The sequence below is a fragment of the Oncorhynchus kisutch genome, linkage group LG5 (genome assembly GCF_002021735.2).
Source record: "Oncorhynchus kisutch isolate 150728-3 linkage group LG5, Okis_V2, whole genome shotgun sequence".
NCBI lineage: Eukaryota > Metazoa > Chordata > Actinopteri > Salmoniformes > Salmonidae > Oncorhynchus > Oncorhynchus kisutch.
The window spans coordinates 40,345,499-40,363,489 of NC_034178.2; the positions used below are offsets into that span (position 1 = coordinate 40,345,499).

At 42.7% G+C, this 17,991-nt stretch overlaps 1 protein-coding gene across 3 annotated transcripts in view; it reads left to right on the forward strand.

The window, feature by feature from the left end:
• The first annotated feature begins 4,865 nt into the window (after window positions 1-4,865).
• LOC109891032 (membrane-associated guanylate kinase, WW and PDZ domain-containing protein 3) overlaps window positions 4,866-17,991 on the forward strand; it is a 137,673-nt gene continuing 124,547 nt past the window's right edge. For 2 of the 3 annotated variants that reach the window (XM_031825053.1, XM_020483294.2), the window contains exon 1: window positions 4,867-5,984. In XM_031825053.1, the coding sequence (XP_031680913.1) occupies window positions 5,678-5,984 (307 nt within the window). In that variant the 5' untranslated portion in view covers window positions 4,867-5,677. Of the gene's footprint in view, window positions 5,985-17,991 lie in introns of all 3 variants that reach the window. The other variant, XM_031825054.1, reaches the window with a different exon arrangement.

The window sequence follows — 17,991 nt, forward strand, 5'->3', positions numbered from 1 at the left end:
TAGAATTTCACTTCATATGAAAACCATTTAAATATGATTTGCCAGGAGATTGTCGACGTGATTCATGATGATGACTGCTTGTCTAGCTAAGATTTTTAAAGTATGATGTTGACATGATCAGTCCAATCAAAGCTAGTGTAGATATAACGTGATTTGAAGTCATTTTATCTGTGGCCAATGACCTTGAGCCTTCTTGGAGGGGCACTTCAAATGTAACTCTATGGCAGCACCCAAGGGGCTTGAATTTTCAAGCTCTCCCTTTAAATTTTGTGGTGACATAGTGTCCCCATGAGTGACAGAACGCTGAACCAATCATGGAGCAACTAGAGAACATTACCAAACCCTACGCTCTGTATTTTCTGCTGGCTGCCCCACCACCACAGAAAGCACTGAGCTAGGCTGAAACACCTGAATTTTGGAGCTGCCTTACTCAAGAAAGAATAAAAGAGACTATGTTTGTATGTGGCTTGAAACTGAATGAATATATCTTTTACATTATTTGTCAACTGATATGTGAGACGTATTAATATCAAAAAAACTTGCAAAACAGACAACATTTTCTTTACAGGTGAGGCTCAAAATGACAGATCGCTGCTGCATATGCGTATATTGTATTCTAATAAAGTCCATTCTATTCAACTATTGCTGTACACGTATTCTACAGATATACTATATATTCTATCCACATACTGTCCATAATGTCTGTACATCCCATCACACACGCACAGTACCATTCAAATTTTGGACACACCTACTCATTCAAGGGTTTTTCTTTATTTTTACTATGTTCTACATTGTAGAATAATAGTGAAGACATCAAAACTATGAAATAGCACATATGGAATCATGTAGTAACCAAAAAGTTGGTTAAATCTAAATCTATTTTATATTTGAGATTCTACAAAGTAGCCACCCTTTACCCCAACCCAGATAGGATGGCGTATTGCTAATACCCCAAACCAGATGGGATGGCGTATTGCTGCAGAATGCGGTGGTAGCCATGCTGGTTAAGTGTACCTTGAATCTAAATAAATCACTGACAGTGTCACCAGCAAAGCACCCCACACCATCACACCTCCTCCTTGCATCACGGTGGAAACCACACATACTCTGTGTCTCACAAAGGCAGGCACGGTGGTTGGAACCAAACATCTCATATTTGGACTCATCAGACCGAAGGACAATTTCCACCGGTCTAATGTCCATTGTTTGTGTGTCTTGGCCCAAGCAAGTCTCTTTTTCTTATTGTGTCCTTTAGTAGTGGTTTATATATATATATATAATGTAATGACCTGGCCTGACTAGATCATAAAGGAACAATTGTCCAGGCAGAGGATTGAGTTTACGAATTGACGTTTTATTAACCCAACTTTACACAGGCTACTGTTTGGCCGTAGCCCACAAGCCAACCGTGACCTTCTCTTGTGAAGGCCAGACGTAAGAGAGAGAACAAAGGCTAAACCTGGTCTTAACTTTCAATGCTCCTTGCCCTACCCCCCTCCACGCCACTCCGCCAACCGCCAGGATGCCCGGCATCAGAACATTCCAGCCATTCCCGTGATTGGCAGATAGCAGGTTGATTGGCATGTCGGACCCGGCGAACACTGGGTACTGGTAAGTACAACACAACCACCTACTAGCCTAACACATAACACACAGCTGTCTGTGCGGGTCGCTACAATATAAATATATATATATATACAAGGTTTTTTACTGATCTTGGTCTTAAAGTATGCCATTAAAAGGCGCTACATGGTCAATTAGACGTCTGCGTTGCAGCATTTATGGTGGTACATTCATTCATATTTCTTGCACTTCGCAGAGCAAGGCAGAGCTGTTGTGAAGGAAGTTGTCAATGAAGTCAGTTTGTGTTTATACAGGATTTATCGCCCCCACCTACCGTCAACCAATCATGGGAGGCGCATGGTGCTGTGCTACAGACACAGATAGAACAATGAGACAGATATTTCACTTGATGTATAAATGTGAAGCATCCGGTCCACTCACTACCAAAATATTACGAGCAGTGGGAGAAGATCGAATGAGATGTATTTTGGCCGACATTCTGCAAATCTTTTAATCAATTAAACATTTGATCTCAATACAGTTTTCTTTTTCCAAAACTATAATATGTTATGATCAGAGTGGACTAGTTTGGTAGACTTTGCAAAAGTTTTAAAAAATGAAGCTGTTTAGAAGGAGAGCAAAGGCAAATTGATTTATTGCACATGCGCACTTCACGGAGTAGTGCGTACTAGAAACGTACTAGAAAGCGCCAATATTATATCGCTTGGCTCTGCCAACCTCGCCTGTTCTGCCCACTATGAGTAATTTGTTGCCATTGGAAACGACAAACTGCGGTCTATCTTGGTTTAGTTATAAAAAAAATATTTGGTATGAAGCTCAATTTGGCCTCTGCATTCCTCTAGAGACCCCGAAATTGCGTCAGACGGAGCCTCCGACCACATTTACAAATCAAGCATAAATTGGCTTGAGGCCTGTTTCATCCTTCCTATTCGAAACAGTTCGCATATATTAAGACAATTTCGTGACGTTTTTGTTCGTTGGAGTTCGGCAGAGGTTTTGGGGTTTGGTTGCCTTCGTCTGTGATTAGTCAACAGGACAAGTTGAGTGGGAACTATGGACGGGATACTTCACCGAAGTGTTAGTTTATATTAGTTTTCGTGCACATGTTTTCACTTGAGAAATAATGCACCAAACATCTTATTCTAAGGCTTTGGCAAAAACGTAAATTAATTAGATTTCCTGATTTCTTAGATTAATTCGGAACCGACGTTCGCTTCGCGTAGCTGAGTTCTGCGGCAAACCAAACCTACGTATGCAGACGCTTTTAAGGGCATATCATGCTGATATTGAACAAAGTATGTGGAGAAGTTTATCTGATTTTTGACTAATCGATTGAGTCTTAGTGCTTTGAAGTGTGCAGGGTTGTACAACAGAACTGGGTGTGAGTTTGTCTTTTCCTCAACCTCATCAAAGGCATAATCAAGGCAGTGCTGCTCACCACCTTCCATCAGTCAATGAATTATTCAATACAATGTCTAGGGTGGCATCACCTCACTAGCCAAACACACATCTGATCTCACCCTTTTATATTTCATCCAGATAAATTATGGTATGCAGATGCAAACTCTTTGGAACATGCCACACAGCATAGTCTGCATTGCAGAGGGTAAATTCATACATTTCTGGGTGTCTGGATTTTTTGACTATTCTCGGCAATTAATAGGTGAGTTCGGGATACATTGTAATGCCAGCAATTTGATTTCGGCCTATTTCTGTTGAATTGGACTATCCCTGTCAATTTGGCAAATATCTGTGTATCACGGAGAAGACGGAATAAGGGCAAATAAAGTCTCAGATTAAACAGAATTTACTGTATACAAATTATTTTTAATTTAATGATTTTAATGCCTTTACCGCTCCACTTCTGCTGGGTTGAAGTGATATATAATAGTCAGAGGGTGGCACTGTAGAGACGTGTACAGAATATTAGACCATTTGTAAAAGATTATAAGCAATTTGGTCTCCCAATTTGAATGCGTTTTAACAGCAACCGTGTAGGCTATATTTGGAATTCTAAAGTTCCCTGTTATCTATAACAGGACTCATCTTCACCCAAATCATTCTTCCATGCAATAACTACTGAGAGAAAGCATGCAGAATTTTTTTTATATCTATATTGGTAACACGTGATAATAAGGATGTATAAAGAGGCCATACGTAGTTTATACAAACTGTTATAGCAGGGGTATTCAACCAGGGGGATTTTTCCCCCATCTATTTTGTACGGATATCGCTAGAAACAATAAATATTTGAATAACATAACTACAGTAGAAAGGAGGAGCATATCTTCTTTGGAATGATTATACAAATGACACTCATTGAAGCAAATTATACTCACTGAGGTATCTGACATCTGCTTTGAAAAAGAATAGGCTACCAGTGCGGGAAGTGCCGCTGGCTGCTGGTAAGCTTTCTTGACTTGAACATACATTTTTGAAACACATGGCTGACTTTTGTTTAAAGGAAAAATCCACAAATTTTCCCACTGTTGATACAGATGATGATGTGGCAAGTTGCTTCTTGAAGGTCCTAAATCTTGACTGCTGACATGCAAAACATTTTGGGACTGTATTAACACTAGGCTAATTAAAAAATGACCTAAATATGGATTTGAGTGTATTTCCCTTTAACCAGCTAAACAGCTACTCAAAATGTGTTTTGAGTTACCTTTCTAGGCTATGTTAGAGTTTACACTTCCTCTTCCAATTAGGTAACACTTTATTTGGATAGTCCGTCTGTAGATGCTCTACAGACTATCAGTAACATGTCAACTATCTACTAACCCTTATCCCAACTCTAACTATATACTTAGCAAGCAAGCATTTGTTTATCAACATATAGTATAACTACAGATGGACAATCCAGACTATCCAAATAAAGTGTGACCTCCAATAATAATGTGGGGAGGTGAAAATAATGAAAAAGTATTTACCAAATCTATTAATTTTTAAATATTTTGTCATTATCATTCACCTGGTAAGACAAGGTGTGATAATTCTGATAAGATATGATGGGGGGTCACCTGTTTGCCAGGGAGGCAGGCAAAAGTGTAAAGACCCCAGGTTTATAGCCTTTATTTTAATATTTTAATACGTTGGATTCTATTTTGGCAAATTGTGTATTGACCAAAGGTTATACGCTATTATACAGTTGAGTTATGTAGGCTACTATTATATAAGCCTGCTAAAAGTGACCCACTATATTGTGTATGCCAGACTTTTCAGTGTTCATTCTGCTACAATACACCGAAGGATGGAGCCTGCCGAAAAGGTTGAGTTGAACGACGCGCAGTGACATCTGGGCGTTTCGAGATTCGCGCATCTCGCTTGGTGCTACCACGGTGCCAGGTGTGTTTAAACCTGTGGCGACGGATGGGGTCGCGGTTGTCACTACATCAAAACGCGTAGGATCCGAACTACCACCTGGAACGATAATAAATGACCATTAAGTGAATGATGCGATAGAAAACGGCTCGTGTCGTCGTTATGTTAGTCTAGTCACAGGTATAAAGGCACTCTCGTTGACGCACTGTACGGTTTACGATTCTAAATCTCCGAGCAGATTTGTCTCACGCAGTATGGTGAGGTGAGTGGATACCTTGTTTTGACAATTTACAGCCAAAGGTTTAGGAAAAAAGAAAAAACAACATTTGATAGGGTGATGGGGAGGCTAACACGCATTTATGCACTAATTTAGACATTGTATTGCTTTCTTGTTTATTGTTTTACGCACATAGAACATTCGGAGTTTTGCAACGGACATACTTTCAGTAGCACAGCCAGCTACTGGGGTGCTCGTACTGGTTTTTATTGACAGTGGTGCTACTCCAGGATTACTGTGGTTTATTCCTGGACAATATTACATTTATTTACACATGACCAGGAATACCTCATCCATGACGCAGGCTGGCTCCCAAAAGTGAATGATCAATTATAACAGAGAAATGAAACTCCGACCAGAACCAGGGAATAACTCGAGATTAGAAGTCTTTGTTCGACCATATTTGCTCCTGCTTTAGTGCTTGTGAAACAAAGCAAAACCAAACAGACAATTTCAGATCAGTGACAGACAACATCAAAAGGATACAGTATGTCCAGAACGCTGAAAAAGAAGAAACATTGGTCCAGCAAGGTGCAGGAGTGTGCGGTGTCATGGGGAAGCCTCGGAGAATTCGGCAATGTGGTGGAGGTGCTGGGGGGTGCCGAACACGGAGAGTTCCCTTACTTGGGCCAGATGAAGTTGGATTTGATGGTGTGCCACGTCGGGAGAATGCCCTATTTTGGGGACGTTTTGTTGGAGATCAACGGAACCCCCATCAGTGGACTTACAAACCGCGACACGCATGCAGTCATTCGCCACTTTCGGGAGCCCATTCGTTTGAAGACTGTCAAACCAGGTGCGTCCTCGTTTTCCTCTAACTTTTGTGCCATTTTACATCAAGTATTTGATATGCAAATTTGGCCTCGCTTGACATTAACATACGCTCTATGCCAGAGTAGTCTACCAACTACCAGTTGTAGAGTAGTCTACCAATACCCTGTGTAGACGTCCTGTAGTAAGTAAGTACATATATTTTATGGGGTATTTACCATTTATTCTAACCCCTTTTCATGTGCATACTTATAGTGCAAGGTTATTATACAGCTTATTCTAGCTACCATGCAATAACACAATGTAGTGCCCTTTGTTGAATGACTACACAAGAATCATGTGGAGGAGTCAGTGTCCATCACTTGCTGGGGCTCATCACATACCCCTTTCGGCTTTGGGCGTTGGTCAAGTCTGATTTAATGTTCTTATGCCCTCAGAGAAATCCCCTTTGCATTCTGTTATTGATAAATGCCAATGCCACTCATATAGGAGTGGCATGGCAAGTAATTTGACAGATGCACATCTGCCATTGATATGACATGACCTCAAACAGTGATGTGTCTGTCATTTAACCCCCTCACCAGACATGGTCCTTACCTCTGCTTCTTAAGGGCTATATGCTGGTTGCATGAGTTCCTTTCTTATGATCCTATTGGAACCCTGGTTTCTGCAGTCTGTATGCACTCTGAGGAGTAGGGCCTCATGGGTCAGCCAGACTGAAAGGTTGGCTGTCTGTTTATCTGGTATAAAGGAAGGGGATGACTCGCTTGTTGTTGTGTATTTGAACTGGAATATCTAAACAACAACTGAGACTGTGGAAAGGTTGCAGTAGCATCTGAGTCTTAGGCCTCCAGGCCAGTAGCCCTGAAGATCAGCTATGTTTGGGAGAGTGAGTGTGTGTGAGTGTGTGTGTCCACTGCACAACTTAAAGCTCCTCCTCGCTCTATGCCCCACCAACCAAGGATGATGAATAAAGGGCATGGGAGGGAGAAGGAATCAGCCCAGCCTTTGGATCTAGGCTCAACTCCCACACTATGCTGTTTTTGTTCTTAATAGTGATGGCAATATTCCTCATCACCTTCTACTTCAAATTCATCAATCACCAGCAGCAACAACGACCTGAGTTAACTCTTTACCAGTCCGTGAATTGTATCAGTCATACATATGACGGGTCACAGTGAGGGCTTGAACTGTCTTGTGGAGGCTCTTCCATAGAAATGTACTTGCTGCCATAAAGGTCAAAACTCTCATAATGAACAGCTTTTGTATGATATGTATATGTAATTATATGCTATAATAGTATGTGTGTGTGTGTGTGTGTACACTCACGCCGTGCGCCTGTGTGTACACTCGCGCCGTGCGCCTGTGTGTTTTGTCTTTGCACACGTAGATACACACACATACGCACACAGTGTTTCCTGCACGGTAAGCTCATTTTTAATTCACATCTCTTGCATTATTGAGGCAGTGAGTGTTACTGCCTCCACGCTGATGGGGGGCGGTGTGGTACAGGGTGGTGTGGTGGCAATGGGCCTGGAGGATCAGCTGTTACCAGGAAGCTGTGGCACAGCACGAATGGTTGGCGGGAGAGGGGAGAGCAGAGGGAGCTGACAGAGATTGGTGCACTAGATGTTCTACTGCTGCTGTTCCCAGGATCCTCTTCTCTCTCTCCTCTGGAACCTGGAGCTGGTGGACTTATTTTATCTGCTGACAGCTGAGAGGAAGAGCTAGGAGGAGGAGTTGGGAGTGTAGTGTGAATCACTTTTGTGTGGGAACACCTCTGAGTATGAATTAGGCTGTTTGAGAAGGGTTGAATCCTAATGAACCTGCCTACATGTTTGTTAAAGTAGCTACTGTAGTAGGGCAAAGCTGTGCTGGAAAACATTGGTAGAGCATGGGTGAAGACAGGCCTTGTGGTGCTCATGTGGAGGAGTGTGACTGAGGAGGCATTGTGAGAGGACAGGAGGAGTCTCCATGGAAGTTGTAGTCATGGAGCTAACAAAGGCCTCAGCCTGCTTCTACTATTTAATGGATCATCTACACCAATGAGCCATAAGGCATCCCTCACACACATATAACCCACTTTGTTATGTAAAAAAGCACAGAGAGCCAAAGGCTAGAACCTATGTTAGGTGGCATGTGTGCCAGTGGAGTCTGCTGAGGGGAGGACGGCTCATAATAATGGCTGAAAAGGAGCGAATGGAATGGCATCAAACACATGGAAACCATGGGTGTTTCTAAATATGCATACTACTGTGCTCCAAGTGCATTCTCCGACGACTTTCTCTTGAGGACGTTCTTGTGAAGACAAGAGTGTGAAGAACGCATAAAACATTACATTTGAGAAGGACTCGCACTCCCCCTACTGTATTATCTCAGGCTTCACCTCCCCATTCACTGAACCTTCTTCTAGCCAGGACAATAGCAACAATAGACAAAACAAGAGATACACAAAGCAAACATTTTACTTCATAATGATCAGCTAGATATTATGTTAATTGTAATAATCTAGATCTCCAGCTAGTTAAACAGACAAAAATGACCTAAAACTAATATGATGCAAGGTAGATGTACATTTGTCATGGCTAGCTAGCCCTATTGACATATGGACTTACCCATTCTCTGAACCATCTTCCAGGACAATGGCAATAGAGATATACAGTGGCAAGAGAAAGTATGTGAACCCTTTGGAATTACCTGGATTTCTGCATAAAGTGGTCATCAAATTTGATCTGACCTTCAACTAAGTCACAACAATAGACAAACAAAGTGTGCTTAAACTAATGACACACAAATTATTGTATTTTTCTTGTCTATATTGAATACATAATTTAAACATTCACAGTGTAGGTTGGGAAAAGTATGTGAACGCCTAGGCTAATGACTTCTCCAAAAGCTAATTGGTGTCAGGAGTCAGCTAACCTGGAGTCCAGTCAATGAGACAAGATTGGAGATGTTGGTTAGAGCTGCCTTGCCCTATAAAAAACACCCACAAAATTTGAGTTTGCTATTCACAAGAGGCATTGCCTGATGTGAACCTTGCCTCGAACAAAAGAGATCTCAGAAGACCTAAGATTAAGAATTGTTGAATTGCATAAAGCTGGAAAGGATTAAAAAAAAGTATCTCTAAAGCCTTGATGTTCATCAGTCCATGGTAAGACAAATTGTCCATAAACGGAGAAAGTTCAGTACTGTTGCTACTCTCCATAGGAGTGGCCGTCCTGCAAAGATGACTGCAAGAGCACAGCGTAGAATGCTCCATGAGGTTAAGAAGAATCCTAGAGTGTCAGCTAAAGACTTACCAAACTCTCTGGAATCAAATCAAATCAACAATTCTAATGTATTTATAAAGCCCTTCTTACATCAGCTGATGTCACAGTGCTGTACAGAAACCCAGTCAAAAACTCCAAACAGCAAGCAATGCAGGTGTAGAAGCACGGTGGCCAGGAAATACTCCCTAGAAAGGCCAGAACCTAGGAAGAAACCTAGAGAGGAACCAGGCTATGAGCGGTGGCCAGTCCTCTTCTGGCTGTGCCGGGTGGAGATTATAACAGAACATGGCCAAGATGTTCAAATGTTCATAGATGACCAGCAGGGTCAAATAATAATAATAATCACAGTGGTTGTCGAAGGTGCAACAGGTCAGCACCTCGGGAGTAAATGTCAGTTGGCTTTTCATAGCCAATCATTCAGAGTATCTCTACCGCTCCTGCTGTCTCTAGAGAGTTGAAAACAGCAGGTCTGGGAAAGGTAGCACATCCGGTGAACATGTCAGGGTTCCATAGCCGCAGGCAGAACAGTTGAAACTGGAGCAGCAGCACGGCCAGGTGGACTGGGGTCAGCAAGGAGTTATCAGGCCAGGTAGTCCTGATGGAACATGCTAACATCTCTGTTGACGAGTCTATGATACGTAAAACACTAAACAAGAATGGTGTTCATGGGAGGACACCACGGAAGAAGCCACTGCTGTACAAAAAAAAACATTGTTGAACATCTGAAGTTTGCAAAAGTGCACCTGGATGTTCCACAGCGCTACTGGCAAAATATTCTGTGGACAGATGAAACTACAGTTGAGTTGTTTGGAAGGAACACACAACATTATGTGTGGAGAAAAAAAGGCACAGCACACCAACATCAAAACCTCATCCCAACTGTAAAGTATGGTAAAGGGAGCATCATGGTGTGGTGCTGCTTTGCTATCATCAACGGAAAAATGAATTCCCAAGTTTATCAAGACATTGCAGGATAATGTTAGGCTGTCTGTCTACCAATTGAAGCTCAACAGAAGTTGAGTGATGCAACAGGACAACGACCCAAAACACAAAAGTAAATCAACAACAGAATAGCTTCAACAGAAGAAAATACGCCTTCTGGAGGGGCCCAGTCAGAGTCCTGACCTCAACCCGATTGAGATGCTGTGGCATGACCTCAAGAGAGCAGTTCACACCAGGCATCCCAAGAATATTGCTGAACTGAAACAGTTTTGTAAAGAGGAATGGTCCAAAATTCCTCCTGACCATTGTGCAGGTTTGATCCGCAACTACAGAAAACATTTGGTTGAGGTTATTGCTGCCAAAGGAGGATCAACCAGTTATTAAATATAAGGGTTCACATTCTTTTCCCACCCTGCACTGTGAGTGTTTACATGGTGTGTTCAATAAAGACATGAAAATGTCAAATTGTTTGGTGTTATTAGTTTAAGCAGACTGTTTGTCTATTGTTGTGACCTAGATGAAGATCAGATCACATTTTATGACCAATTTATGCAGAAATACAGGTAATTCCAAAGGGTTCACATACTTTTTCTTTGCCACTGTACACAAAGCAACCGTTTTAATTCATAACTATAAGCTAGCTGTATGTGAATCATAATAATGTAGCTATCCAGATAGTGACCAAAAACTATGACCTAAAACTAATATTATGCAAGATAGATGTCAATTCTTCTTGGGTATGCTAGCTAACAATTCTTTGTGGCTAGCTAACAGTAGTATCTAGCCAGTTAGCCCTATTAACTAATTATGGGCATACGATCTACAGTACGTAGGCAGATAAACATGCCAATATTAACACAACATGTATTTATTAACGTATCAAGATAAAATATTGTAGTCAGCCAACATATGAGATGTGAATAGGCAACATTTCATTCCGAAGTCGGAGTGTATTTTCTCTCATTTCAACTAGAATAATGGCTGCCATTGATTTCAAGAAATGTTGCATTGTTTTTTTTTACGTGGTTGTATCATATTTCTTTGCATACTTTCCATTGAAGCTTGCATCGATGAATGCTTCAAAATATGTACAAATGGAGTATGCATTCAAGAAGTGCCCTCCGTGCTCCGTTTCACATAATTTGACCCTCACATGCTTCAATATTGCGTGCTCGGAGCACTACCAGGAGCCCGTTCTCCCCATTTAAGGTGCCACCAACCTCCTGTGATGTGTGCTATTATTCAATAGAGAATCTATGTAATGGTGTGCATGCTGTGTCTGTCTACAGTGGGTGCCACTGTGCTGAAGGCAGTGAAGCAGCCTGGCTCTGACAGCCCTCTGTCTTTCACACATGTAACCATACTTCACATTACCTGCTGATTACACCAATATAGAGGAACGTATCCAATCCTTATTTGTATTTTTTTTTACCCCTTTTTCTCCCCAATTTCATGGTATCCAATTGGTAGTTACAGTCTTGTCCCATCGCTGCAACTCCCGTACGGACTCGGGGGAGGGGAATGCCGAGAGCCGTGCGTCCTCCGAAACAACTCAACCAAGCCACAATGCTTCTTGACACAATGTCCACTTAACCTGGAAGCCAGCCGCACCAATGTGTCGGAGGAAACACCGTACACCTGGCGACCGTGTCATTGTGCACTGCGCCCGGCCCGCCACAGGAGTCGCTAGTGCGGGATGGGACAAGGACATCTCCGCCGTTCAAACCTTCCCCGAACCCGGACGACGCTGGGCCAATTGTGTGCCGTCCCATGGGTCTCCCGGTCGCGGGCGGCTACGACAGAGCCTGGACTCAAAACCCAGAATCTCTAGTGGCTCTGCTCTGCAGTGGGAGGCCCAAGTGGATCCAATCCTGCGCCCTGTAATGGTATGCAATAGAGATGGTGGGCGTGGGTTAATCGCGCTAATGCACAACTCATATCTGGGAAGTGGCTCTCCAGTCTCGATAGAGTCCTCCTCTTGACAGGCCCTGCTTTGTCATCAGAATGAGATTTGTGTGGGTCGGTCGCTTGCCAGAAAACTGGAGGGAACACAAGCTGAGAGGCCCCCTGGTTAGGCAGAAACATCTGGCTCCTGCTCTAGTTGGAGAGAGAGTACAGAGCTGAGCTAGCCAGTCTCCCAAAATATGTCAGCAGTGGCACAGAGAACTCCAGGCAATATTGACATCGGAGAAGTAGAGCTTAGTAGCCTAGATATGTACATCAGTCAACATGATGTGAAAAGTTCCTGCAGGCCCAGTACAGTTATATGCTTTTTGGCATCAGGATTTTGGAACGCTTTACACATTTGATAGGGCTTGTGTTGTGTTCCTAGCAGCAGGTGATGGGCCCAGTATGTCAAACTAATCCTCTACAAATAGCATGTTTGTCACATCCTCGTTCAGTCTACCACCAGCAGGCCACTAACACTAATCACCAGCATCCGTGCAACAGAGGGACACGTGAGCCTGTCAGAAACTAAGAAGTGAGCTGCCGCTGTCGCAGTATTAGAGCATGACAATTAGTTTGTGTTTCACCATGCCCAAAGCATCCCACTCTGCTCAACCTTTCCTCATTAATGATTTTCTCTATGTATCTCTCTCATTCTTTTTCAATCTCTATTTCTTTTCTTCTCCCCCCCACACCAACACACACACTTCCCCCTCCTATTTGCTTTCATCTTGGTGGTTCTGAGAGAATAAATTGCACGCCAGCAACCAGTTGTTCAGGAAAATAAGTGGTTGCCGTCTCAACGAGGAGAAGGCAAAGTAATAATAATCGCTGAATGCGTGGGATATGTTCTTCTGCAGGAGCACTTCTTCTGTAGCCTACTACAATCACCATGGACACCGGAACACACAAAATCACACAAAATACTATTCTTTAAATATGCTGGTCTTTTTGCTTTATTTTGTTACAATGTGTTTTCATGACATCACTTCCTGTTTTTGCTTCTGTTTCTGCTTCTTTTACCGTCTGCCATCAGAGCCGTAGGCAGCTGCTCAGCCCTCACTGTTGGCTCACCTAACCTTACATAGCTAGCCTACATCACAGGCCTTCCCATATCATCTAGCTCTCAGGAGACATCATCTAAACCTCTCACTTAAGAACACACCAGTCTCACATGCAATGGTGTGTGTGTGTGTATGTGGGAGCGGTGAGGGGGGAGAGGGGGATGCACAGAACAACTGAAAAACAAACGAGCGTGAAGTCGATCCCAACCCTACTCCTAGTGCTCAATAATTAATTTAGGCAAGGAAGTTACTCTCCGTACTCTCCGTACTCTCCCCCAGTGTGTGTGTGTGTGTGTGTGTGTGGTGGTGGTATTACAGTAAATCTGTAATGTCTAAAACACATTGTAGTCCCTAGTGCTCTCATTAGTCCCACCATAATTAAATTGGTGCCGCTCTCACTCTCCAGCATTGCCTTGGAATAGAAAACATAAGGGAAAGGAGGCTTATAGTCTGTGAGGATAGGCTGACAGCTACAGCTTCTACTTTAGGAATGGATGATGGCTGGAGCTTCTGAGTCGGGATTGGCTCATGGTTATAGCTTCTGTGTGAAGATTTGACGGTGACAGATGGCTTGATCTACAGTGTGTGTGAATTTACTGGAGCTGCTCCTATATGGGACTGGTTGCATTCTTAGTCACTGAAAAGGAACAAAGAAACATTTCACAATGTTACTTACAGGCACAAAGCATCCTCCATAGAAACAAATGATGTCTATCTTTACTTGATGTAAGATTGAATTGGTTATTTTTTAACCAGACCATAGGTGTGATGATTGGCTGATGAACTCCTGTCCATCAGCAGCCTCTGTCAAATCAAATCAAATCAAATGTTATTCAGGCACTGGGGCATAGCTGGGACTTCTGGGATATCACAGTCCTCCAGTACCTGGGGAATTACGTGTAACAGTGGCGACATAGGTCACAATGTCACTGTTTAATGAGCAATAAGAGACAGAGGAGGGAGGGATAGAGGGGGGGAGAGGGGAAAAGGTCACACAGGAATAGGATATACAGTCCTTTCGAAAAGTTTTCAGACACCTTCATTTCCCCCACATTTTGTTACGTTACATACAGCCTTATTCTAAAATTGATTAAATCGTTGTTCATCAATCCACACACAATGCCCCATATTGACAAAGCAAAAACAGGTTTTTAGACATTTTTGCAAATTTCTATTAAAAAACAATTTTGTTAGGTTAGAGCCTTCATCTAAAATTGATTACAACAACAACTGAAATATCACATTTACATAAGTATTCAGACTTTACTTTACTTTCGTTGAAGCACCTTTGGCAGTTATTACAGCCTCGAGTCTCCTTGGATATGATGCTACAAGCTTGGCACACCTGTATTTGGGGAGTTTCTCCAATTCTTCTCTGCAGATCTTCTCTGCAGATCCTCTCAGTTTGTATGGGGAGCATTGCTGCACAGCTATTCTCAGGGCTCTCCAGATATTTTAAGATCGGGTTCAAGTCTGAGCTCTGGCTGGGCTACTCAAAGACATTCAGAGACTTGTTCCGAAGCTACTCCTGCGTTGTCTTGGCTGTGTACTTAGGGTCGTTGTCCTGTTGCAACCTGAACCTTCGCCCCAGTCTGAGATCCTGAGTGCTCTGGAGCAGTTTTTCATCAAGGATCTCTCTATACTTTGCTCCGTTCATCTTTCCCTCGATCCTGTCTAGTCTCCCAGTCCCTCCTCTGAAAAACATCCCCACAGCATGATGCTGCCACCACCATGCTTCACCGCAGGGATGGTGCCATGTTTCCTCCAGACGTGACGCTTGGAATTCAGGCCAAAGAGTTCAATCTTGGTTTCATCAGACCAGGTCATCTTGTTTCACATGGTCTGAGAGTCCTTTAGGTGCATTTTGGAAAACTCCAATTTGGCTGTCTTGCGTTTTACCGAGGAGTGGCTTCCGTCTGGCCACTCTACCATAAAGGCCTGATTGTTGGAGTGCTGCAGAGATGGTTGTCCTTCTGGAAAGTTCTCCTATCTCCACAGAAGAACTCTAGAGCTCTAGAACTCTAGAACCATCAGGCTCTTGGTCACCTCCCTGACCAAGGTGCTTCTCTCCTGATTGCTCAAAGTTCTTCAATTTAAGAATGATGGAGGCCACTGTGTTCTTGGGGACCTTCAATGCTGCAGAAATGTTTTGGTACCCTTCCCCAGATCTGTGCCTCAACACAATCCTGTCTTAGGCGGCAGGGTAGCCTAAAGGTTAGAGTGTTGGACTAGTAACTGGAAGGTTGCAAGTTCAAACCCCCGAGCTGACAAGGTACAAATCTGTTGTTCTGCCCCTGAACAGGCAGTTAACCCACTGTTCCTAGGCCGTCATTGAAAATAAGAAATGGTTCTTAACTGACTTGCCTAGTAAAATAAAATACATTTAAAAAAAATCCTGTCTTGGAGCTCTACGGACAATTTCTTCGACCTCATGGCTTGGTTTTTGCTCTGACATGCACTGTCAACTATGGGACCTTCTATAGACAGGTATGTGCCTTTCCAAATAATTTCAGGTCAATTGAATTTACCACAGGTGGACTACAATCAAGTTGTAGAAACATCTCAAGGAAGATCAATGGAAAAGGATGCACCTGAGCTCAATTTGGAGTCTCATAGAAATGGGTCTGAATATTTATGTAAGTAAGGTATTTCTGTTTTAGATTTTTTTTAATACATTTGTAAAGATTTATAAAAACCAGTTTTTTCTTTGTCGTTATGAAGTACTGTGTGTAGATTGATGAGGAACTGTTTTTATGTCATCAATTTTAGAATAAGCCTGTAACGTAACAAAATGTGGAAAAAGTCAAGGGGTCTGAATACTAATGATTTTGGGATATTGGGAGAGTATTTTGCCAGATGTCAGTCATATAGAGAGTCCCTCTCTTTTTCTCCCTCTTTTTTAGTCAGCATCGATGGTAAGGCCAATAGCTATTGCATTTGCCATTTATTCTTGTCGCGACCTTGATGTATAACCACATTGCTTTGTCCTGAAGCAGTGCATTCGCTTCTAATGGAATAATTTACTGAAATATCACAATCATTCATTATGTATTTTAGAATAAACAACATAATAAAGTGTGCTCACCAGGGCTGGTCTTCATTAGGTTGGGTTGAGAGATGTATTGTGTGTGTCATTCTGGAGTGGTGGTTGATCGGTTGAGAGTCATTATCTGACTGGTTGTTTGCATTATTAGGGACTGGTAATACAGTTACTGACCGAAACGCTCTCATTCATGATGGACACTATCTTTATGCAACAGTGAGCGCTAGCCGCCTTCGGAAAGACAGTCATTGACTCTCCCCTTCAGCATGGGTCAGAGATGTGAGATGCCACTAATAGCCACTACTGACTAACTACCCCAGACCAGAGTGTCAGTTTTCATTCAGCAGCATTTATTATTTTGTCCTCATTGGTGTTTATCCACTGGAAGATGAACTCAGGTCACCTTTAAATCGCTCCCAGGTAATGGGCCTGGACATTTGAATTACTGTGCTCTTTTAAAAGGAACATTAGCCACCAGCTTAGGTTTCTGACTGAAGCAAAATTGATAGGTGGCATAAACATCAGCCATGGAGAGAATGTGTGTGTGTGTGTGTGCAGTTTGATACAGCTCTGTGTTGTATTGATGATAATGACGATATGAGGGGGGCAGGGAGTGTAGATGCCTTTCTCAGGGTTTGTGCCAGGGCCGTGTTAAAGTTTGTGTGTCTGTGTCTGTGGGTGTGTGTATACAGGCAGGCATCACACACATTGAGCACTAAAACAGTGGATCAGGCCATTGCCTGACACCTCAAATAGATAGTCTGTCATAGCATGAATGCCAGAGTCAGTCCCAGGTAAGGACAAAATGAGCATGGTAACATGCATAGAACAATGTGATTATTGTGGATAGTCAGGTTAATATAATAGTTTGTTTAAAACGTTTAAATGTTCTACCACAGTGACCATGTTATTTTTGTGAATAATGAGTTCGGACATATAACGTTTGTATATGAAACTATTTTTAAGATGCATGCTTACAGTTTTTACAAACTCACTTCACTTGCTCATAAGAGGGAAGCTTGCGCTACCGGGTGCTGGCACATGTGTCACTGGTGCTGGCACAAATACATCACTGGAATGCTGATTAAGCTGTTTACATGTCCTAATCATTTGAAAGATTGCTCAGAAAACCAGGTGTTTTAATCTTCATATGCTTACTTCGATTATGACCTTACACTGATTAAGATAAGCAGAGTGAGGGCCTCCTGAGCGGCTCAGCGGTTTAAGCCACTGCATCGCAGTCCTTGAGGCGTCACTACAGACCGGGGTTCGATCCCAGGCTGTGTCACAACTGGCTGTGACCGGGAATCCCATAGTGCGGGCCACAATTTGCCCAGTGTTCTCCGGGTTAGGGGAGGGTTTGGCTGGGGGGGCTTTACATAGCTCATCGAGCTATAGTGACTGGGGCGCCTGCAGGTTGACTTCGGTCGTCAGTTGAACTGTGTTTCCTCCGACACATTGGTGCAGATGGCTTCCGGGTTAGGCAGGCGGTGTTAAGGGGTACCTGACTTGACCATCTTCTCTCCCAACCCGCTGGGGATTTGCAGTGATGAGACAAGATCGTAATTGAAATTGGGCAAAAAAAGGAGGTCAAAACAACAAGACTAATGCCATACTTGGCATTCTGCCATAATCAGTTAAAAATGGAATTATTAGTGTGTATGTAAATGTACTCAATGAATGAGAGCAGTGAAGTTATTTTTTACAGAAGGATACTGCTAATAAAATGTAGTACCAAACTGTGCCCTCCATAAAGAATATCAA